The sequence below is a fragment of the Balaenoptera physalus genome (assembly GCF_965194825.1).
Source record: "Balaenoptera physalus genome assembly, chromosome: 1".
Lineage (NCBI taxonomy): Eukaryota > Metazoa > Chordata > Mammalia > Artiodactyla > Balaenopteridae > Balaenoptera > Balaenoptera physalus.
This window is the reverse complement of record NC_138882.1, coordinates 27031278-27054259: the sequence shown is the minus strand read 5'-3', so window position 1 is coordinate 27054259 and position 22982 is coordinate 27031278. Positions and strand designations below refer to the sequence as shown.

At 51.4% G+C, this 22982-nt stretch overlaps 1 protein-coding gene across 3 annotated transcripts in view; it reads left to right on the top strand.

Annotated features, from left to right (window-relative positions):
* The window catches only part of KIF26B (kinesin family member 26B), a 500555-nt gene that overhangs the window by 465237 nt on the left and 12336 nt on the right, over positions 1-22982 (top strand). For all 3 annotated transcript variants that reach the window (XM_082469760.1, XM_082469761.1, XM_082469762.1), the window contains 2 exons: positions 7295-7457; positions 8456-11867. In XM_082469760.1, the coding sequence (XP_082325886.1) occupies positions 7295-7457; positions 8456-11867 (3575 nt within the window). The remainder of the gene's footprint in view (positions 1-7294; positions 7458-8455; positions 11868-22982) is intronic.

The following is a 22982-nucleotide window of genomic DNA, read 5'->3' as shown; positions in this document are numbered from 1 at the left end:
CTAAGGGTTCTATAGTCTTTACTAAAGAGCTCCATGAGAGAACAGCTAGGTTAACCTTGACCCCTCTTAGGACCTCCACCAACAGGTGGTCTTCAGTTAGGTAAGGCCTGAACTCATACCAGGTAGCATATCAGTCAGATCACAAAGGCTGGTCCTTCGGCTGGCAGTGGGTGGTTCTCTGCAGGGTCCTCTTCTAAGCTGTCCTCTGATGAGTGGTCTCATCATCTCCCACGCTGCTGCATGCCAGTGCTGGCAGAGGCACCTCTAACACACGTGCCAGACGCAGGCAGCTATTTTCTCCAGTGCTTCATTCTGCAAGCCAGAGTCACTCTCATTGGAAGACCTGAGAACCGTGCTTCTCTATCAAGGTTGCCAGGATTACACACTCTCCTTCCCAGCATCCCACAACACAGACCTGCTTATGCCATTTGCAGTACAAATGGAGTAATATCTGAAACTGAGCAGAAAGCCCTTTAACTTCATGAACTCCTTTTGAAAATGCCATTAGGATAGCTTGGCCTGTACTAAGGTTTGGGCTGTTCTCTAGTACCAGAAACCAGAAAATTCATGTCCTAAAATGTTGGCATCCTTGAGGGGAACATTGCTGAGAAAAGGCCACTCGTGGAGAGCAGACAGCTTCCCGAGCAAGAAGGCGTGTAAAATCTTCTCCCAAACATGTGAATGTCTGTGAAGCAATCACGAACAGGGCACCACCAATCCCTTACAAATAAATAAACACAAGGGAAGTGATTTTTCCCTTGTGGATGTATGTATTTCAGTGTCACAACTCAATAGTGTCACGAGTAAACATACTTGCTTGGGACCTAGAAGACAGACAGAGGCATGAGAGTTTGCCCTCACCCAGGGGGCCTGGTGACTCAGTCTGCCCTCTGCACAATGCTCTTTCTCATGAGAGAGAAAGAACTGCACTGATGTTGCCCACCTTGGCCATGAGCACTGGGCCATAGATGCTGGTGTCTTGGGACCCTTGTCCCCAGACCTTGGGCTGGTCTCCAGAGGACAATGGTGACCCTTCAGGCAACAGTCTAAAAGGATGTTCACAGACCAATAGGATGTGAATGGAAGGAGACAGGGTCAGTGGGAGAAAGGGTGTAGAGTAGCGAAAAACTAGGCCAAGTTCATGATTTTAGCCTACCTCTGGTCCTTCTTTTCCTTTCTGTTCTTTCTTCCTTTTCACTCTCCTCTCCCCTGGTGATCAGTGGGTGGATGCAGGGGCCTGGTGTTTGGGGGCTAAGGCTGGGAGATCAGAACTCTTAGAGCTGGCTCAATCCCTGGCAACTCTTGCCCAGCATCTCAAGCTCTCTGTTTGGGGCTCTACGATACAGTCTGGCAGTTTACAGGTAAAGTGGGTAGAAAATGGGATAGGTACTAGAATGCAATGTAGTTCCAGGGTCATATCCTTAACAATGTGAGTGATACCAACATTTTCTTGGCATGTAAACATTGGTTGTTATCTTGATCTGAATATCTGACACCTGTAAGAATTCAGTGTATGTGGTTTCCATTCTTGAATGCCAATGGTGCATTGCTTAAAAACAAACAAGCCCTGTCTCCCTTTTCTAAAAAAGAGCATGCTTGTGTGTATGCCTGGGTGGACGCACGTGTGTATGTTTATGATTTACACGTCTGCTGCCCACAGGAATCCTTCTCTTGCAAATTGTTCTGGAGATTAATTAGTTTTCTAGATTAACTAAGCTCCTTTCCTTTCATTTTATTAAGAATTAACATAACTCATCTTGCTTTCTTCTGTGCCCTCATTGTGTTTGTATTAAAGGAGGCACATTTTTGACAACAGACGCATGTCTGTAAGTGGACATTTATGGTTCTCTCTCACAAGAAGCAGGCCTTGAGGAAGGGCCATCCCATGGTCCTGTAATTGGGTTGCCCCACTTGGTGATTCAGAGCTCACTACTTTTTTCTCCTTCAAAAGAACGTGGTCTGTAGATGCCTTTCTTCCTACTTCCGGAGTTCTTCAACTCGTTTCTGGGGAAGAAATATATTTAACAGCTCTCATGAAAGGAATGGCTTTTTTCTTATGAAATTACCTGGCCAACATTGCAAATGTGTGACTTTGGACATCTCATTTCACTGGCGGCCCTGTACCAGATTACCAGTTGAGAGAGTTTCCCAGCTCTCAGGGTCAGAGAACAAGGAGCTAGAGATTCCAGACTGTCCTTTCAGAAAGGAATTTAGAATTCTGTTGGGTGTCTTGGGGACCTCAAGCTCATACATCCCTGGATGACTGCCACGTAGGAGGATCCTAGCCAAGGAGACGGAACCACACTATAGCCATCAAGGTCTGGGTGTTCTCTAGCCGTCAGGGAGTTAACAGTGATGGTGGAGACACCCCGCAGCCTTGAGGGTCTTTCCTTACCATGTGCTGTTTCAGATTTGTTCTTCTGTCCTTAGCTTTAATGGATGGTATGTGTGTTTACATATGTGTCTCCCTCACTGGATAGCGGGCTTCTTGAGGTCCTCTAGGCTCTCTGCCCTGCACGTTCTCAGCGTCTGCAGGGTGGCTTCCTGATGGTCGGAACTCACCAAATGCTTCTTGAGTGAGCCACTGTGGACCTTCACGAGTTAACAAGTTGAAGGAGGGTGAGCAACCTCACAGCCGCCTTGAGAAGGACAGGCTCTGCATCACATAGGAAATGATTGGGGCAGCTGCTGATAGCTGTGTCCTGATGGTCAAGTGATTTCTAAAGCCAGCATTGGTTCCTCTGCCTGTTTCCATGCTGCTGATTTTAAAAGCTCTCCCTTCGTGAAACATCTGAACTGAAAGAAAGACAACATAGACAACTATCAAATCAGAACAAGATTATTGAATAGTAAGGAAATTAAGACACACCTTTGTGCTCTGGTTGGTAACTCTTTGGCACTCTGTATAAAATGAAACCACCTTATGTCATTACTCTAGAGCACGGTTCAGTGGGCTTTTTCTGTAAGGGACCAGATAGAAAATATTTGTGGCTTTAAGGGGCCATATGGACTCTGTCACAACTACTCACCTCTGCTGTTATAGCATGAAAGCAGCCAGAGACAATATGTTAAAAAATTGGTGTGGCTGTGTCCCAATAAAACTTTATTTACAAATACAGGCAGTGGGCCAGATTTGGCCTACAGGCCTTAGTTTGTCAGCCCGTGTCCTAGCGTACTACATTCTCTTCCATGCTCTTGTAAAATTAATATTATTAATTAAAATTCACTCATTATGCCATTTTTTGGTGTCCTCTTGCTATGTCTAATAAAAGGTTGACTTATTTTAAAAAGTAAGACATTTTTCCAAAAGTCATTTTAAAAGGTGTGTACAGTTGGGGTGGGAGGGAGGTGGAATATGTGTGCATAGAACATGGCTGCCTGAAAGAACGGCATGGTTCTTCCCAGACCCCAGTCAGCTCTGCTCCGTCACCAGTGCTTTCCTCTCCCATCCAACCCATCTCTCCCACACGGCCCCCGATTCTAAATCATCGTCCAGCCCAGCCCTGAGGCTCGGTGGCCAGCAGCTCTGCACCTGTGCTCTCCTCTTCCTCTAGCCTCAGTCTGCATGCAGAGTGCAAACTGAGTTTGTGCTGACCACTGCCCTAGAAACTCTTTTGAACCTTTTTTAGTTTCCTCCCAAAGACCCTGAGTTAAACCTACAGTTTTCAGCCTTTAGTACCCTGTCTGTTCTTTCACCTTCCCTCCCCAACTTAATTGTCTTTGTTCCAAGTTAAAGGATCACGAAGAGGTGGAAAAAACCAAAGCTTTCTAGCCACCATCTTTCAGTCCCATAAGGTATGTTTTAGAGTCTAGAGAGGCCCACATGAAACAGTCTTGCTGGCAGTTTTACTGGCTTTCTAAAGGAGAGCTAAAATGCTGGTTGCCAAGCAACACACATGCCCTGGCTTCTTCCAACAATGTGGACTTAAAAAAATAAAATTGTCCTATGATTGACTCATGAATGGGAAATACACAGGGCAAACAGTTTGATATAACAATGCTATATCTGTTTATTCTGTCTTTGGTATCTTTTCCTGAAGACTTTACAGGGTCACATGGAGAAATAAGTGGGGTGTGCCTTCAGCAGAGTGCAACTGATGAAAAAAACTTATCATTAGGAACTTCATAGTACAGTCGGTCCTTGGAATCATTTGCAGATTCCATGTTGTGAATTATGTTCAAAATCCATACTTTTCTGTAGTTTGCAGACATGCTTAGTAGCAAAAACTTTGAGCCACCCAATGCACATGTTTCCAGCTGAAACTGGACAAGGCAACAGCCCTGCCTTCTTGTTTCACCTCTCTTCATGTAAACAAGGGTCCTTTTTGCAGTCTATTTAGTGACACAATTTTTTAGTATTTCTGTGCTCTTTCTGGTGATCTCACTGTTTAAAGTAGGCCCCTAGGTGTAGTGCTGCAGTGCTGTCTAGTGTTCTTTAGTGCAAGAAGGCTGTGATGTACCTTACAGAGAAAATATATGTGTTAGAGAAGTTTCATTTGCTGTTGGTGTGAGTTCAGTGTTAATGAATCAACAATATGGCACATCCAGAAAAAGGAAGAGGAAATTCACCGATGTATATCAGCCTGCTCTGGAAAGTACTCAGGTTACGTCTAAAGTGCATAATGAAGCTGTAGAAACAGGCTGTATTTGTGGATTCACAATATGACCAGTTTTTTTAAAAAAGCATAGTGGACAATACTATAAGGCTGAAAGCCCAAGAAATTTATGGTCATGTTACCCAGGGTCAGGGAAATGTTCAACCCTTCTCAGCTAGTGTTTTATTATATAGAAAGTACATATAATTCATTATTTATAAGAAATAGAAATTAAGGTGTCTTTAAATAGATATGCACATAAAACAAGATTATGTATTGATCCATTGATGAAATATTGTGACCAGAGGGTCTCAGGAACCGAAAACCATGTATTTCCCCTAGGAGCATGGCTCAGCATTCACTAATTCAGTGTTCATGGAGACTTAACAAAAATAACTATCGTGAATAATAAGAATTAACCATATATGATCACAACTTAACCCTAATGGAATCTATCTTCCACTTCCCATATGGAAGACAAAGTCCTAAACTCATCCAGGTGCAGTGTCTCTGCTGAGAATGTGTGCCAGGAATGGGACTTGACTTCCCCATCTGGTCGTCAGCTCTGGTGGTATCCATGATATTACTGATAGATATTTTGAAGAAAGTTAAATGTTTAGAGCCAGGAGCTAGGGCTGGAGGTCTCTTCCTCCACACCCCACTTACCTTTCTGTCCAAGTCAGTTCAGGCTGCTGTAACAGAATACCATAGACTGAGGGGCTTAGGTAACAGTCATTTATTTCTCACAGTTCTGGAGGCTGGGAATCCAAGATTAAGGTGCTAGCAGATTTGTGTCTGGTGAGGGCCCGCTTCCTGGCTCACAGGCAGCTGTCTTCTCACTGTGTCCTCACATGGCAGAAGGGACAAGGAAACTCTCCAGGGTCTTTTTTATAAGGGCACTAATTCCACTCATGTGGGCTCCACCCTCATGACCTAATCACCCCCCAAAGGTCCGACTTCCAGATACCATCACATGGGGCGTTAGGTTTCAACACATGAATTTGGAGGACACATAAACATTCAGTCCATAGCACTCTCCTTCCATCACTTTTATCACTGATTATTTTGCTCGAAGGGAAACCCTGATATATTTTTAAATTGCCCTGGCACTGAGCCATAGTGAGCCCAGTATCCCTGAACTGACACCTTAATTGGTCCCAGAAAACTATTGCTCTTACACCAGTCTTTCCTCCCTGAAGGCCTGATGCAGGTCACAAGTGAAGTGGTTTCCTGTCTCCAAGGTCTAATCTCTGCTGACAGCGGCCTGCATGTCACACTGAGTCACCTGAGCTGGACAGTCTCTCTCCAGAGAGCTGAGGTGGAGGGGTGGGAGGAAAAGGAGAGGATGTCTGGCTAACAGTCTGATGGGGACACAGGCGTGAGGACAAACCCCTCTCATCTGGCAAAATAAACTCAACACAGGGCATGGGAAGCAAAGAGTCTCCCTCAGCCTTTGGGATCAGGGGAGTCTCCAGAGATGAAGTGACATTTGGCAGCAGCTAAGATGATGACGTAAGCAGAAGCCTCTTAAAAGCAAGGCAGGAAGAATGTTGGGACAAGTATAGGAATGGAAAAACATGAGCCATTCCTCCAGACCACTTTTTTTTTTTTTTAACTTTGGGTTTATTTATTTATTTATTTATTTATTTATTTATTTATTTATTTATGGCTGTGTTGGGTCTTCGTTTCTGTGCGAGGGCCTTCTCCAGTTGCAGCAAGTGGGGGCCACTCTTCATCGCGGTGCGCGGGCCTCTCACTGTCGTGGCCTCTCTTGTTGCGGAGCATAGGCTCCAGACGCGCAGGCTCAGTAATTGTGGCTTATGGGCCTAGTTGCTCCGCGGCATGTGGGATCCTCCCAGACCAGGGCTCGAACCCGTGTCCCCTGCATTGGCAGGCAGACTCTCAACCACTGCGCCACCAGGGAAGCCCCAGACCACTTTTTAAAGAGCCTAGAAACACCATCTGTAAACTCCTGGGCCTCATTATCACCCCTCAGGGCACTGGCCCCACGCAGCACCTGCAAAGTCCCCAGAGGAGTCCCTTCTAGAAAGTTCTGCTTTCTGTTGCTGATTGAGTGAGTGCTCGGGCCTATGTCTGTGTGTCCCCAGTAATAATCAGGAATATGAATACATTTTCCCTCATCACTACCGTGTGCAGATAGGAGTTAAGAGACAATGGCAATAAAGTGGGTGCAACTCCTTGGCAAAAGAAACCTTGCATGTATTATAAACCCATAGATCTTCAATACAAGTTCATGGCTGGGGAAGTGCTCTTTGTTGTGAGGATTGCCTGGTGCAGAAACTTGCAAAGAAGGGCCGGGTGTGCAGCTAGCATGCCGAATCACTGATCACAGAGCGGTTCTCTCTCCATCCCTTCCTCTCATTTCTATTCCCAGGTCTCATTATGTGCAATGTCATATGCACACACGCAGACACACAGGAATACCCCATCACAGCCAGGACGGTGATGCCAGGGGAGGTGTTTTGCATGAATTCCATCCTTGGGGTTGGAAGCACTTGCTCAGCTGTCAACTACAAATAGCCTCATGTAGAAGATGATGTTAATTAGTATGCCATTTAAAAAATGGGGAATAAAACCCCCACTGCCCACAACAAGCCACGTAGGGGCCTGAAGCCCTACCCTGACAGCCAAAGTGAAGCACGGCCCGCTAATGCAGCCTTAATTCACTTTGTTGGCAGAGAAAGCAAGCTCACCATGCTGCTGCGGGAGTCCCTGGGGAACGTGAACTGCCGCACTACCATGATCGCTCACATCTCGGCCGCCGCCGGGAGCTACGCCGAAACTCTGTCCACCATCCAGATTGCCTCGAGAGTGTTGAGGATGAAGAAAAAGAAAACGAAGGTAAGGAGCTTGCAGGGGGTGCAGGTGGCTGAAGGAGCTTTCGTAGCCCTGCCCTGGAACTGAGTCAGAAAGAGCCAAATCAATATTTCTAATCCCCCAGCACCAGGGGCATGGTGAGCGTGGCCGGCTGCCGCTGGCCTGGCTCAGCACCCACCTCGGGGCAGGAACACCTTCTGGCCGATACAGAAGTCACTTCCCCCCCCGCACAGCTGGTGCTTTCCTCGGTCATCCAGCCTGGACCCCTAACAGGGAGTACTTGGTCCACTTTAGATAGTTTAAATGGATTGCTACTTTGAAAATTTTGAGAGAGACGGGAACTATTCATAGTTTATCTCTTGCCTACCTTGGTCCTTCAACTGACTGACCCCTCCTTGCTCAGGTGGCCCTACTTCCCCTGCATTTCCAGGAGGCATTTTCGGGCTGCTGGGTGTTGTCATGTTAATTCAATGGTTTCTGGTTGGTGCTGAGTCTGCTAGAAACCACTGGGCTCGTTTTCTCAGGCCGAGGCAAAGCCAGGACAGTGGTGGTGTGACAAGAACGTTTGAGAAAATAATCATGATTGTGGTCACTCTGGTCCATAGCCAGCTGGTGATCTGTGGGGGGGCTTTCCCCCTCCTTTTTGTATCTTTCTTTTTTTGGGGTCAAAAACACATGTTTCCAGTGTTCCGTGGCACAAGTTGTCACAAATGGTTTGGGTGTGCGAACTGGTGACCCCTCAGTCCTTAGGCAGTCAGATGGGACCTGGGCGGGTCACCCCGTTTCACGAGCCGCCTCTGCTTCCCCAGTGCGCCTCACAGGGCTTATCCTTCAAGTATGAGGCCACGACGTGCACAGCTTGGGTGCCTGGCCGGGCACACCCCGGGTAACAGCCCGTAAGCAGGGAGGCCCACCGGGGTCTGGAGCCAGTGGCCTCCAGCAGTTGCCCCACGAAGTCAGGGTCCCCGGGAGGGCTGTCTTGGAAGGGCGGCCCACACTGACGGTTCCTCTCTCACTCACAGTACACATCGAGCTCCTCCGGGGGAGAGAGCTCCTGTGAGGAAGGCAGAATGCGCAGGCCCACCCAGCTGAGACCCTTCCACGCCAGGGCCGCCGTGGAGTCGGACTTCGCGATCCCTCACCTGTCCAGCGACCCCGACTACTCCTCCAGCAGCGAGCAGTCCTGCGACACGGTCATCTACGTTGGGCCAAGCGGCACGGCCCTCTCTGACAAGGAGCTCACCGACAACGAGGGGCCTCCAGATTTTGTCCCTATCGTGCCGGCCCTGCAGAAGGCGGCCAGGGGTGACAGCCGGCCCACGGAGGCCGGAGAGGCCGCGGCCAGCAAGTCGGAAAGGGACTGCTTGAAGTGCAACACGTTCGCCGAGCTGCAGGAGAGGCTAGATTGCATTGACGGCAGCGAGGAGCCCAGCACGTTCCCTTTCGAAGAGCTGCCGGCCCAGTTTGGGGCAGAGCAGGCAAGCAAGAGTGTCCCGCTAAGCCAAGCAGCTGGGGCAAGCCCACTCTGTGAGTCTGATGAGGAAGATGATGGGTCAGATGGCCAGCTGACAGCTAGAGAAGGCAGTGAGCCCCCGGGCTCCGAGGTGCAGGGGAGTCACTCCCCTGTCCCTGCTGCATGGCTCACCAACAGCCCCACCCCTGCCTCACCCAGAAGCATCCCGGGCAGCAGCAGCCAGCACGGTTCTTCCCAGCTCGTGCAGAGCCCCAGCCTCCAGAGCAGCCGGGAAAGCCTGAACTCCTGTGGCTTTGTAGAAGGCAAGCCCAGGCCTATGGGTTCCCCCAGGCTGGGCATCGCTAGCCTGTCCAAGACCTCAGAGTACAAGCCGGCCAGCTCTCCTTCCCAGAGGTGCAAAGTCTACACCCAGAAGGGTGTCCCGCCTTCTCCTGCCCCCCTGCCCACCTTCAGTAAGGATGCGGGCGTGGTATCTAGTGAGTCCCTGCTGCAGCCCAAGGTACGTACCCCCCCGGTCGGAATGAGCCCCCAGGTTTTGAAGAAATCCATGTCTACTGGGAGTGAAGGGTTCCCAGAAACCCCTGTGGATGCCGAACATCAGGCAGCAACTTCTCCAGATGCCAAGAAGGAGATACTGAGCACCACGATGGTGACAGTGCAGCAGCCCCTGGAGCTGAACGGTGAGGACGAGCTGGTGTTCACGCTGGTGGAGGAGCTGACCATCAGCGGGGTCCTGGGTGGCGGCCGCCCCACCAGCATCATCAGCTTCAACAGCGACTGCTCGGTGCAGGCCTTGGCCTCGGGCTCCAGGCCCGTCAGCATCATCGGCAGCGTCAGCGAGGACCTGGAGTGCTACTCAAACGTGGCTCCTGTCTCCGAGGTCAGCATCACGCAGTTCTTGCCCCTCCCGAAACTGAACCTGGAGGAGAAGGCCCGGGAGGCAGGGAGCAGGCGTTCCTCCATCAGCTCCTGGCTGAGTGAGATGAGCACAGGCAGTGACAGCGAGCCGCCCTGCCACAGTTTCATAGCCCAGACGTGTTTCGGGCACGGGGAGGCGATGGCAGATCCTCCGACCTCGGAGTTCATCAGTGGCATCCAGAACACCGCTGTGGTGTGCCGAGAGAAGCCCAAGGCGGGCCCTGACAATTTGCTCATCTTGTCGGAAATGGGGGACGACTCCTTCAACAAAGCAACCCCCATCAAAGGCTGCAAGATATCCACGCTGGGCAAAGCCATGGTCACCATCTCTAATACAGCCAGCCTGAGCAACTGCGAAGGGTACATCCCCATGAAGACCAACATTACGGTTTACCCATGCATCGCCGTGAGCCCCCGGAACGTCCAAGAGCCCGAGGCATCCCTTGCCACCGTCAGCTCAGTCCCCAAAGCAGCCCGGTCTCAGGAGAGCAAGGAAAGTGGTGCAAAGAAAGAGATGAAATTTGAGGACCCCTGGCTGAAACGAGAAGAGGAGGTAAAAAAAGAGAATGCCTGTCCCCCCGAAGCAGGGATTAGGCACGAGACTGCCACAGGCCCCCCAAAGTCTGAGGCCAGAGCAGACCAGGACAGGAAGGCGAGCCCCAGTGACGGGCTGAGCAGCAGCGGCGGTGAGGTATCTGCCTCCCCCGTGCCCGACAACTTCAGGAGGGTTGTGGATGGCTGTGAGATGGCCCTGCCCAGTGTGGCTGCCCAGAGCCCTGTGCATCTCAACAAAAGCCTGAAGTCGAGCAGCCTTCCCAGGGCTTTTCAGAAAGCCAGCAGGCAGGAGGAAGTGGACAGCCTCTTCTCTCACTGCCCTGCCGAGACCAACGGCATCAGCCCGGCTTCCAGCACCCAGCCCTCCAAGGCCACCCTGGAGAGGAAGGTGGCATCACCCAAGCACTGTGTCCTGGCTCGGCCCAAAGGGACTCCCCCGCTGCCCCCTGTCCGAAAGTCCAGCTTGGACCAGAAGAACCGGGCCAGCCCCCAGCACAGCGCCTGCAGCAGCAGTTCCAGCAGCCCCTTGAACCAACCGGCGCCCTTCTCGGCCAGCTTCCCGGACGAGCCCAGCGGCAAGATGAAGGATGCCGGCAGCAGCAGCAAGCTCTTCGGTGCCAAACTGGAGCAGCTGGCCAGCAGGACCAACTCTCTCGGCAGGACAACAGTCAGCCACTACGAATGCCTCTCGCTGGAGCGGGCCGAGAGCCTGTCCTCCGTGAGCTCCAGGCTGCACGCGGGGAAGGACAGCACCATGCCCCGCACGGGGAGGAGCCCGGGCCGCAGCGCCGGGGCCTCGCCCACCAACCCGGGCCCCGCGCAGTCGGCCGGGGCCTCGCCCAAGGCCAGCCAGTCCAAGATCTCCGCCGTGAGCAAGCTGCTCCTGGCCAGCCCCAAGGCCCGCAGCCTGTCCACCTCCACCACCAAGACCCTGAGCTTCTCCACCAAGTCCCTGCCGCAGGCGGTGGGCCAGAGCTCCGGCCCGCCCCCCGGCGGGAAGCACATGTCCTGGTCCACCCAATCGCTGAGCCGGAGCCGGGGCTCGGGCCTGGCGTCCAAGCTGCCGCTGCGGGCGGTGAACGGGCGCATCTCAGAGCTGCTGCAGGGCGGCGCGGGCCCCCGGGGGCCGCCGGGACGCGCAGGGCCCGAGGCGGAGGAGCGCGCGGCCCCCGCCGACGAGCGCCCGCCACCCGCCGTCCCGCTGCCGTCGCCCTACAGCAAGATCACGCCGCCGCGCAGGCCCCACCGCTGCAGCAGCGGCCACGGCAGCGACAACAGCAGCGTGCTGAGCGGGGAGCTGCCGCCCGCCATGGGCAAGACGGCGCTCTTCTACCACAGCGGCGGCAGCAGCGGCTACGAGAGCATGATGCGCGACAGCGAGGCCACCGGCAGCGCGTCGTCCGCCCAGGACTCCATGAGCGAGAACAGCAGCTCCGTGGGCGGGCGCTGCCGCAGCCTCAAAGCCCCGAAGAAGCGCGCCAACTCAGGTAGGCTCGGGCCCGGGCATCAACGGGCGGAGGGCGGGCCCCAGGACTCGGGGATGGGCGCCCCTGTCCCCAACCGCCTGTCATCTGCTGGGGACAGAGCCATGGAGGGCTTCACTGTCACACCACAGGCAAGTGCAGGCTCTGGAATGTTCCAGTCCAAATGTAGGGAGTGTGGTCAATGCACATCATAAACCATTTGTTTGCCTCAAATCAAAGAAACCAACCTCAAGGGACCCATGCAGTCATGCTGTAATTGTAGACGTTATGATGTAGATCACCCCATTCAGCCACCCCATCACAGATCGTGAAATACGATGAGGAGGTTAGCCTCCCAGCATGTTCAGGAGTCATCGCGGCTGTCAGAATTTCGATGTCTTTATTTCCCAGGCGGTGTATGCGTCAGGCTTTGATCTATTTTGACGGTGCTCTACTTCAGACCCTCAGCCCTGAGTCTCAGCAGCAGACCTGGGAGCAGAACCCCCCGTATAAGACAAGTGGAGAACAGAAATCCATTCAGTATAACATGACAGCTGTTGGGTCCTATTTTCAGGGTCAAGGGCATTCAAATGTATTGATAGCAGTTACTAAAGATAGCAAAGAAGTTTACCTAAGCCAGAGCCTTTGACAAAAAAAAAAAAAAATCTGGCCTTCCCAGTACTCGGTTGTTAAACCTTATTATTACAATCTACCCAGTCTTGGTCTTCAAAGTCCAGATTATCGTGTGACGTTTGCTATGTGCTCACATGAGTTTGAGTGTCACAGAGTGCTTTCACGTACTCTAATTTAGCATCTTGAATCTACCAATCCAATTTATTCTTACAATAGCTTTACTCTTTTTTTGACTTGTATTGTTTGGTTTGGCTGTTACACTGGAGTAAAGAGGAAGAAAAACTAAAATAACCACTTGGAGAGTGGACCACAGGCTCTACACATGTCCTTGCTTGCTGCTACCTCCTTTTGTAAATGCTGTTCTCGAGGGTCCCTTGTTAGGTTAGGCTGTTTGTGTAAAATCAAAGCACCAGGCTGGGTGCCAGAGATGGGATTTAATAGAGAGTGCGGAGGGCATCGGACCGCCGTGAGCAGCTGCCGTAGATCCCAGGCTCCATAATGGATGTGGCAGTGGAGATAGGCTCCTTGCAGGCTGGGTGACCTTGTCTCGCTTATTTATGATTATTATTAAGAAAAATGCTGGCTGTCAGACATGATCAGCATAAATCAAAAACAACTTCTTTAAGAGAAGCCATAAAACTCCTCAAAGGAAATTCCTAGCTCAATGGCCTGATTTTACAATTACTAGAGACATTTGGAACTGCAGAGGAGACAGGCAGTTATCTGTTAGTGAAGGTTGCTTTAATGCTTTGGTTATTTCCTTAGTGAAAATGAACTAGAAATATACTGCCAGGAAGAGAACCTTGAGTTTTCTGAGTGCTTTGTAGTACAGGTAACAGTGGAAACAACCAAACATCACGATGGTTCACCTCTCCAGTCCCATTCCTGGAGATCCATGTCGGCGGAGAGTGTGCAGAATTCGACCTGGTGCAGTGGGATGATTGATCTAGAAAACAGGAGACTTGGAGTCTTGGGCTGTGTGACCTTTAGGGAATAACTATACTCCCTGAGCTTCAGTATTCTCACATCAAAGTAAAATGAAGGGGTTGGTAGAGAACCACCATGGTCTCTCTGATGCTCAAGTTGTAGAAGTTGGTGCAAATAATATAAAGAATATTGGTGGTAATATGACTTCCTTTCCATAAGATGATCCGTAGTCAATGGGATTTATTTTTAAGTTGTTAAATATTGATCAGGCCTCTTCTGTGCAGTTAGAGCTTGGTGATATGGAAGTTGCAAGTGTGGTTGGGGAGGAACAGGCAGCGTAGAAGACAAGGCCACTGTGAGAAGTGTGTAATCTCATTGGCGAGCAAGGATGAAGAGTGTGGAACAGGGAACAGTGAACCATGAACCAAGGTGCCTTGCCAAGTGCTGAGTGAGGTCGTGAGAGCTAAGGGTAGGAAGTATTTAGACAAAGAGGGCCCAGAACATTGAAGAAGGCTACAGGGAAACATTGGGATTGAGCCAGGCCTTAAAGGATGCTGGGACAAAGCGGGTAAAGGGCATTGTAGGCTGAGGCAGTGATGGGAGCACGAGCTTGAGGCAGTAAGAGCATGGTTTACAGATAAAGAGTGGGATTAACTCAACAAGGGGGATATTCTTCTTTTTTTTTTTTTTAACTATTTTTTGGGGGTTTATTTATTTATGGCTGTGTTGGGTCTTCGTTTCTGTGCGAGGGCTTCCTCTAGTTGCAGCAAGTGGGGGCCACTCTTCATCGCGGTGCGCGGGCCTCTCACTATCGCGGCCCCTCTTGTTGTGGAGCACAGGCTCCAGACGCACAGGTTCAGTAGCTGTGGCTCACGGGCCTAGTTGCTCCGCAGCATGTGGGATCTTCCCAGACCAGGGCTCGAACCCGTGTCCCCTGCATTGGCAGGCAGATTCTCAACCACTGCGCCACCAGGGAAGCCCCAAGGGGGATATTCTTAATGGATGTAATAACGGACAGAAGATGTAAGCCCAGATCAAGTTATTCCTTGAACATCTGGCAACTGTGATAAGAATTATTGCAGTTGGCAATGGGGAGTCATCATAGGTTCTTGGCTGAGAGTGTCATAAGGTGACAGAAGCTGTGGGCTGCTTTCTGTAGATGGATTTTCATCAATCCCTCCACCGTTCCTTGCCAGCTCCCCCGTGGTAGGTACACGAATGTGTACATGTAGCCATTAGCCATGAAGTAGAGTGAAGACAGCCATATCGGGTGCGGAGCGAATGTCCACCCTGCCCAGAGGGCATTCAGTTGCTAAGAGGATGGAAATCGGTGATGGGCAGTTTATGGCATGGTTACATCAGCTTGGCCCCCCGAGGCCCCATCCTTTCAGTGACAGCTCTTTGGTATCACGTATCATGTGGGCTCTCCCGGACACTCTCTCTCTTCTTCCTCATGTTCCGACCTGGTGTGTTACCCCCTTGGCTTCTCTCTTTTTTTTTTTCCTTCTCTCTCAGGCTGGCTGGGGAAATATGAAAATTAGATCAGCACCTAGGTCTGAGTGAAGTTCATTTCCACTGTAGCAGGCCTGGGTGTGGTGTGACACAGCATCCAGAAAGCCCAGAAGAGAAGCCAGCCAGGGAGTGTGTCGGTTCTGAGATGCACCCAGGGCTTGATCTGCCTGGACATGAGCTCCTGAGAGGCCTGTTCGGCACTTGACTCAGCCTGTTGGGTCCCCATTGCTGTGCTGGTACAGGTTACCATGAATCAGTTGGACACCATTGATTGATGGCATTTGTTGGTTGGCTGGCTGACAGTGTGGTCCTGCAAGTTAGCTGAGTTCTTTTCTATGTACTTCTCGTATCTCGCCCTGCTGGTGACCCGTGTTTTAAACATTAAGCCTATCCTCTATTTTCTTTCCCACTCTAAGCACCAAACACTGTGCCTTCCCTTCTCTGGGTGCTGAGTAAACATTACTGACCGATGGGTTGCCGGGTTCAGTTAGCAGATCCACTGCACCAAAATCTGTGACCAGTTACTCCTCCAAAGGGCCTAGAGCACCATGGTTCACTCTGTCCGTACCCCTCGGTTCGTTCGGTTCTCAGGTGCAATCTTATTTTGTTTTAATGAATTCAGGAAACACAGTGGTTCCTGGCTTAATGAAAACGGGGATAAGGCAAGCAGCTTCTTGGCAGCTGTAAGATTTCTAGAGTGTTTCTAAGAGACTCTACCTAGAAACGGATGAGAAAGGGTTCCAAATGAGATAGCCTTTTTGACTATAAGTTGGGAACCTACTAGAAAAGTAATTGGCTCCCTAGGACACCGAGGAAGCCCCTTAGAGTGGCGAGTGGGTGGAGGCAGGTACGGGGCTGAGAGGCCTAGGGCAAGCGTGTGAGGGGCCTGGGCAATGCGGCCGGGCCCCTCCCCATCTCCTGTCCAGCCTGGGAAGGGTTCACTCTTCAATTCAAGCTCTCCAGCAGCCCGTGCAGCCCCATCCCCATTCACCTGGGAGGCCGCGGAGCTGGCTCGTGCTGGCCGGTAAATCCACACACGCTGATCTTTCCCCTCCCCCTCCTCACCGCGGATGCCTGTGGGTCCTCCCGGCGTTCGTGCTTTCTGCTTTTTGACTCAGTGTCTTTCCAGTGCCTGTACCCTGAGTCGGAATGAAGACGGAGGGTGACGGAGGGAAAGCTGATGAGGGCGGGTTCTCAGGGGCGGGCACTGGGGATGGACATCAGCGTGTTCCCTGAGGAGCGTTGTGAGTCCTCGGCGCTCAGAATGCCCACGTTTCCTGACATTTGACCTAAGAAGCAGCATCTTCAGACTCCGTGTGGACACTTCTTAAAAAAAAATTTTTTTGGAGTAGAGTTGCTTTACAATGTTGTGTTAGTTTCTGCTGTACAGTAAAGTGAATCAGCTATATGTATACATATGTCCCCTCTTTTTTAGATTTCCTGCCCACGTAGGTCATCACAGAGCTTTGAGCAGAGTTCCCTGTGCTATACAGTAGGTTCTCATTAGTTATCCATTTTATACATAGTGGTGTATATATGTCGAATGGGGACACTTTTATCTGCAACTCAGTGATGATAAAAATGGAAGGCCCAACATCAGACTCCTCTCTGGGGCCATCAGTGCTGCGGAGGATAGAGTGGGGCGTGACAGGCCGGGGGCCCCTCCTGCTTCACGCAGGTGGCAGCCAAGCCTGGATGGGGAGGGGAGGGGGTGGGCTCAGGTCAAATCGGGGCCATTTCATGCAGCAAAGCTATTGGCATTTATCAGCTTAAGTGCTTTTTTTTTTTTACACACTTGACGTCTCCATGTCCAGACTGAGTGCTGGGCTGATGAGCAGGGAGTGATAGAGAAGAAAAAGGCATCCTGACCCAATGGCATCAGGACGTGTGATCCCAAACCAGACAGCTGCATCTGACGGGGCCCCGGACCGCTGTTGCCCGACTAAGGCGCTTCCCCACAGCTTCTACAGCGGACACTTCCCTGACCTTCCAGCAACCTTGAAGGAAGTGGTTGTTGACAGGAACTAGGCTCAGCAGAAAGCTGGAAGCATCTGCTTGAGAGGTGGAGAGGGTGGAGCATGCTGAAAATCCAAGAAATCATATTTCTGTGGGGACCCAGACAAAGGCCCTGTGGTCAGTTCTCTTGTAGTGATGACGTGGCATTTGGGCACCGTTGTTTCCTGTGCCCTTTCCAGCAGTGTGAGGGTGCCATCTCTCCCTCTGAAACTTCCTTCACAGCATTAAACTCCATCTCCTCTGGTGTGACCACATTCCCCTGCCCCTGCCCTCGGCTTTCCCCATCACACCCCAAGTAAGGCTCCCAGTGTACCTCTGGAGGAGACGAGAGGGGAGGGGAGGCTCTTCAGTGGTGGGTGCAAGACCTGGACGATATCAGTTCATTCATGGAATTGATTTACCAGTGACCAAATTCAGAACACTCAGAAAATCCAAGATAGCCGTTCACTACATGCAGGAGAAACTCCCAGACTGCAACTCACCCGACACTGGGCACTCACTTCCCACTCTGGCAGGGATTGATTGACGTGGTGAGGAAGTTGAGAAGATTGCAAAAAAGCATGGAAAGAAGGCAGTGGGAATTAGATTGCCTTCAGGGTATTTCTATTAAGCTACGATAGCCCAGTGGAATGTCATTCTCCATTCAGGCTTCTTTACTTTTCTTTCCCCCATCGGGGTGATCTCATAGGATGTCCTGGAGTGGTTTGGAAGGAGATAGAGAGTGACCCTTATTCCTGATATGTTCCCATCTGATCACATCCCATCTGTGGTAACCAGACTCCTAGGTAGCCCCCAATGGTCCCTGCCTCCTGGTATTCACCATTGCTTTGTCCCCTCCCATACTATACTAGCGTTGGTCTCTGTGTGCAATAGAATAAGGCGGAAGTGAGTGATGGTATGTCGCTTTCAAGATTAGGCTGTGAAAGACACGGTAGCTGCTCTTTCCCGTTCTGGGTAAACCAGCTGCTATGCCATAAGTAGCCCTGTGGAGAGGCCCACCGGGCAATGAACTGAAACTCCGGCCAACAGCCACATGAGTGAGCTTAGAAGTGGATGCTGCAGCCCTAGTCAAGCCTTCAGATGATGGCAGCGCCATCTGACAGCTTGACTGCAGCTCACGAGAGACCCTGAGCCAGAACCGCCCAGTTAAATAAGCTGCTCCCAGCTCCCTGCCTCACAGGAATGTAGCTGCTGGGTTTAGGCTAATTTGTTACACGGTGATAGGTAACTGATACACCACCAATCCCATGGCCCTCCTCAGTGCCTCCCTATTTCTCACATAAACAGATTCTTAGAAGAGTCATCCCAGAAACGTCTGAACACGTGCACGCAGTGGATTACACGACTGAGATGCCCATACGTGACTGACCTCGCTTTTAGAGGGGCTGCTGCTCCCTGACTTGTCCTCGGGGTCAGGGGAGGTGAGGGGGAGGACCAGTCACCCTTCCTAGGGGCTGAGTACACGTTATCCAACGGAGGGGAGAGGGCTTCCTGGGAGCCCCATCACGAGTGTTTGCAGCCTGAGGAACTCGGGCTGCCTGGTGGCCAGGCCCGGTCTCCACCTGAAAGATGCTCAGACTCTCCCTGCCTCCGAGAGCTGGACATCCTCCCACTGATGCTCAGCGTTCCTCGGCCTCCCTGCATGTTCTGCAGCAGCCCCATCTGACGGGGGCTGGAGCTGAGCCCACAAAGGCAGAGCCGCTTGCTCAGACCGATTTAAAAAACCCAAAACTATCAGCTGGCTTATTTCCATTGTCAAGGAGACAGAGATTTACTTTGCTTCAGTGGTTGACACTTCCTAGTTTTCTAAGTCAGTGTGTGTGAGTGTGTGCGCACGCACGCGCATGTGCTCGTGCGTGCAAGCATGCATGAGATAAAGATCTGGGCCCAAAAAAGTGAGATTTGATATGAAATCAAGGAGCCTATAGGACAGAGTATGCTTTGTAGAGAAGATTAACTATCAATATGTACTTAGAGTCCCTCGTCGTCTCCTGAAGGAAAGCCCACCCACCCGTACTCTGAACAGTAGTCCCTCGCTACCCGATCACCACCAGCACCTGGAGCTGCAGGTAGTGGCTTTTCACATTCCTAGCTCCCTAGGGTGGTGAGAAGGTCGTCCTGTGCCTTGGCCCCCTGATTCTATACCGCAGAGTGCTGGCTCTTTTTCTCTCTGAGCTTGTGGTACTTTAAGCTTTCTTTAGCAGTCAGTGGATCTCTCAAAGTTGGAGGAAAGTACACTGTCTTTCTTTCTGGAAGGGTCATCAGGCCACGCAGGCCATGGTGACCCAGCACTCAACAGGCAGAACCCACTGGAATTAGGGGGAGGAGGATGGAGGGAGAGCAGGGCAGACAGGGCACTAACTCCTCCGGGGTTCCCTGAGCACCACAGGGATGGTGCTGTAAGGACCAGTGCTTCCCCCAACAGTAGCCCACTAGCGATGCAGCCCGTCTCCCAGGTCCTCCAGAGAAACCACCAGACTGTGCATCCTTTGCATTCTCAGTGTTCCTCGGCCTCCCTACGTGTTCTGCAGCAGCCCCATCTGACTGCTGCTGTATCATGGCGTGCAAGCTCTCTTGCTCTCCTTCACTCTCGCTGAAATCTGACTGGATGGAGTCCACTCTATTTAAAAGCAGAATCAGCCCAGACTCTAAGTGCAGGTAGCCACGGCTTCAGGCAGACTCCGCCTTCTTTCCTCGGACTCAGGAGGGACCACATATCACTCCTGAGTTAAATTAGATCGGGCTCCCTTCAGTGTCAAGATAAACCGGTTGGGGTGGTGTCACGTTTCCCAACCATCCTCCTTCCAGGAGAAAGCAAGCTTCCTAGATGCCCCTTACTAGAGAGGGGAGCTGCCAGGTGGGTGTGCCTCAGCAGATGCAGCTGTTTGAGGGAGAACCACCACCTACAGGCCCAGGCTTCCCTCTCAGGGGGCCAGGCCTGCAGCCTCCCAGTGGGAGAGGGGCCAGAACCAGGGGAACAAACATGGTAGTTGCCCGAAGCACGAGGCTAGATCCACTTCAGATGTGGGTGAAAAGATTAGGCCCCGTCCTCAGAAGCCAGGGCCTGGCTTCACTCACTCATGCCACCAGTCACCAGAAAACGTGGTGCTTGGTGCCGTGGTGCCCCCGGCCCTGCCAGTCCTATGGTGATTGCTTTTATAATCCTCTAGAGACCTGCCTCTAAGGGCACAAATCTCATGTTATCTGCTGGGCTGCACCCCGCAGGCCCTCAAGCCTTGTAGTTGTCCAGCCTCGAGACCGAAGGAAGAGCCCAGAGACAGCGACAGAGACATCAGTGGTGTTTGGACAGGGGATCTTACCCAAAGGGTCCGGGAGCCGCACCCCAGCTTGTTCGGCAGGCAGGACACGGAAGGAGTCTCCACTACTCAGGGGAGAAGGAGGCTACCATTTATAGAGGGAATTGACGTCAAGTGGGCTCATCAGGACTGAGTAAGCCCTCTGATAAAGAGGATTGAATAGTCATGTGAGTGAAGCAGGGACTGGGCAAGCAGCAGATGCACAGAGAGCAAGAGAATAGCTGTCTTAAATGGCTTCACCATACAGTCTACCGTACATACCCTGCACCACCCTTACGATCTTGGTCCACCCCTCTTCTGCGATATCCCTGGCGTCAGGTGTGCAGGGGAGCCCTGCAACCAAATACCACAAATGCAGTACAGACACCAGCAGCGAAAGAGTGTCAAGAGCCCAAGAGGCGGGCAATCTTTGGAGCCAGGTGCTTATCCGGTCGATTTTTCATGGAAGTTCACAGGAGGACGACAACGGCATCTCGCTGTAGACCCAGCAATCAAACTCATTTTGTAGTGAGGCCACCATTGTCACCCAGTCCGCAGACAGATTACCTCCACTCAGACTAGGGATGAAATGTAAGATGTTTAACAGACGGATTACAGGGAAGATCGTGATCATTAGGCAAAATACAGGCAGTGTCAGCATCCTGAGATATCACCACCCCTGCCTGTGCTTTCATCCTGGCCTGCAGTACCATATTGCCTGTCCACCCCCAGTCCTCACAGCTGGTGCTGAATACTAGAGAGGCGATGTGATAGAATGGTGCCTTTCTCCAGTAGGGGCCCTGGATTAATTCCCTTAGTAGTCGGGGGGGCAGTGCAGGTAGAAGACAGGTACAACCTGTAGGTCCCTTTCTAATCCTATTCCCCACGAGGCAGCAAACCCAAACCACCAGGGACTTACCTGCCAGTCTCAGGACCATTTTATAACGTGTTCCCCTGGGGGTAGATCCTGTGGCCGGGGCCAAAGCGAGTTGTTGTCCTGACCGGTAGTTGGCAACGGTCCTTTGGTGGGCAACTGTTGAACTCAGGTTGTGTTGACTAGTTTCCTCTGGGTTAACATGGCGTCGGCACTGGGACGATTGCTCCTGGGACGTTCAGTTATAGCTCCTAGGGCTTGAGTTAGTCCCCTGGCCCACATGTTGAGAGAGCGAGTTCCCATCTCAGTTGTTGTTTAAGTAGCCCAGTCATCCTTTCCATTAGCCTGGCAGCAGCGGGGTCGTAAGGCAGGAGGAAATGCCAGTGTATGTCATGTTTATCGGCCCATTCCTGAGCTGCATGGCCCTTGGTCACTGTCAACGTCCATGGGGGTCCCATATGTCATGCTCAGCTGTCCTAGACGCCAGATAGGGGTTGTTTGCATTGCTGGGTGACTCGGGTAGGCCTTCTGTAACGTGTTCCACCTGTTGTAACGCACTGTAGACGGCAGATAGCTGTTGCTGCCACCACACTGTATCATTGCTCTGCCTCCTGCCAGAGCTGGGACCAGAGGCCCAAGGGCGCTCTTATTAGTTTGCTGTTGCCATGGGCCCCAACTAAACCCTTCTGGGTAACTGGCCACATCCAATTCACAAGCCAGTTCCTGAGTTAATATCCCTAAAGCCTGGGCCTGTAATCGTTTAGGCGTGGTAGGTCGGGGGTATGCTTGTCTTACCTGACCAGATAACACCCTTGATAGGTAATCCAGGTCCTTGCATTTTGTCTGTATTCACCAGCCATCCTTGGGCAGTCAGATGAGCCACGAGCACGGGGCTGCTACTTTTAAACTGGAAGGAGATCCGGAGGTTACGAAGAGAGCATTTATATAATGGAACAGAAAGACATCTCTCACGGTGGACAGCTGCCGCGGGGCCCCACTGCGGGGTTATCCCTGCAACCTTTGGGCCCTACCATGTTAGTGGACAGTCCTCCTCGGGATTACCCCTGCCACTTTCCACTCCCGTCCTTTTTCCCCAACATCTCAGCACTCACAGGAGTTTCCTCGGTCTCCCAGCTACGCTCGCCAGTTCTTGGGCTGCACCCTGCAGGCCCACAAGCCTTGCAGTTACCCAGCCTCGAGACCGAAGGAAGAGCCCAGAGGCAGCAACAGAGACATCAGTGGTTTACTGGTCAGAGGGATCTGATGCAAAGGGTCCTGGAGCGACACCCCACCATGTGCGGCAGACAAGATATGGCAATAGTCTTCACTACTTGGGGGAGAAGGAAGCTACCATTTATAGGGGGAATTGATGTCAGGTGGGCTCATTGGTTATCAGGGACTGATTAAGCCCTGTAATTAAGAGGATTGGGTAGTCATGTGAGTGAAGCAGGGACTGGTCAAGCAGGGGATTTATAGAGAACAAGAGCACAGCCATCTTAAATGGCCTAACCATACAGTCTCTATGATTTCTGTGTGTTTTTCATCTCCTCAAATAGATTATGAAGAAAAACAATCAAAAGGATATTCATGTTCAGTGAGCACCTACTAGGTGCCAAGTTCTGTGATGTTTAATCATAACCCATCCTTTGGGGAAATCGTTTATTATCTGATATTTTATTTTTTATTTTGGTGGAGAATGTGGGCAATGGATTTTTTAAACAAGGGAATACTGAGACTTTGGGCAAGTTACTGAAGTCTTTTGTTCCTTAGTTTCTGCTTCTGTGAGAATTAAATTAGATACTAGGCTTGTCTGTGACAGAAAACCCCAGTAACAATATAGAGATTAATTTCTCATGTAAAAGTCTGTGTAGGGGGTTTTAA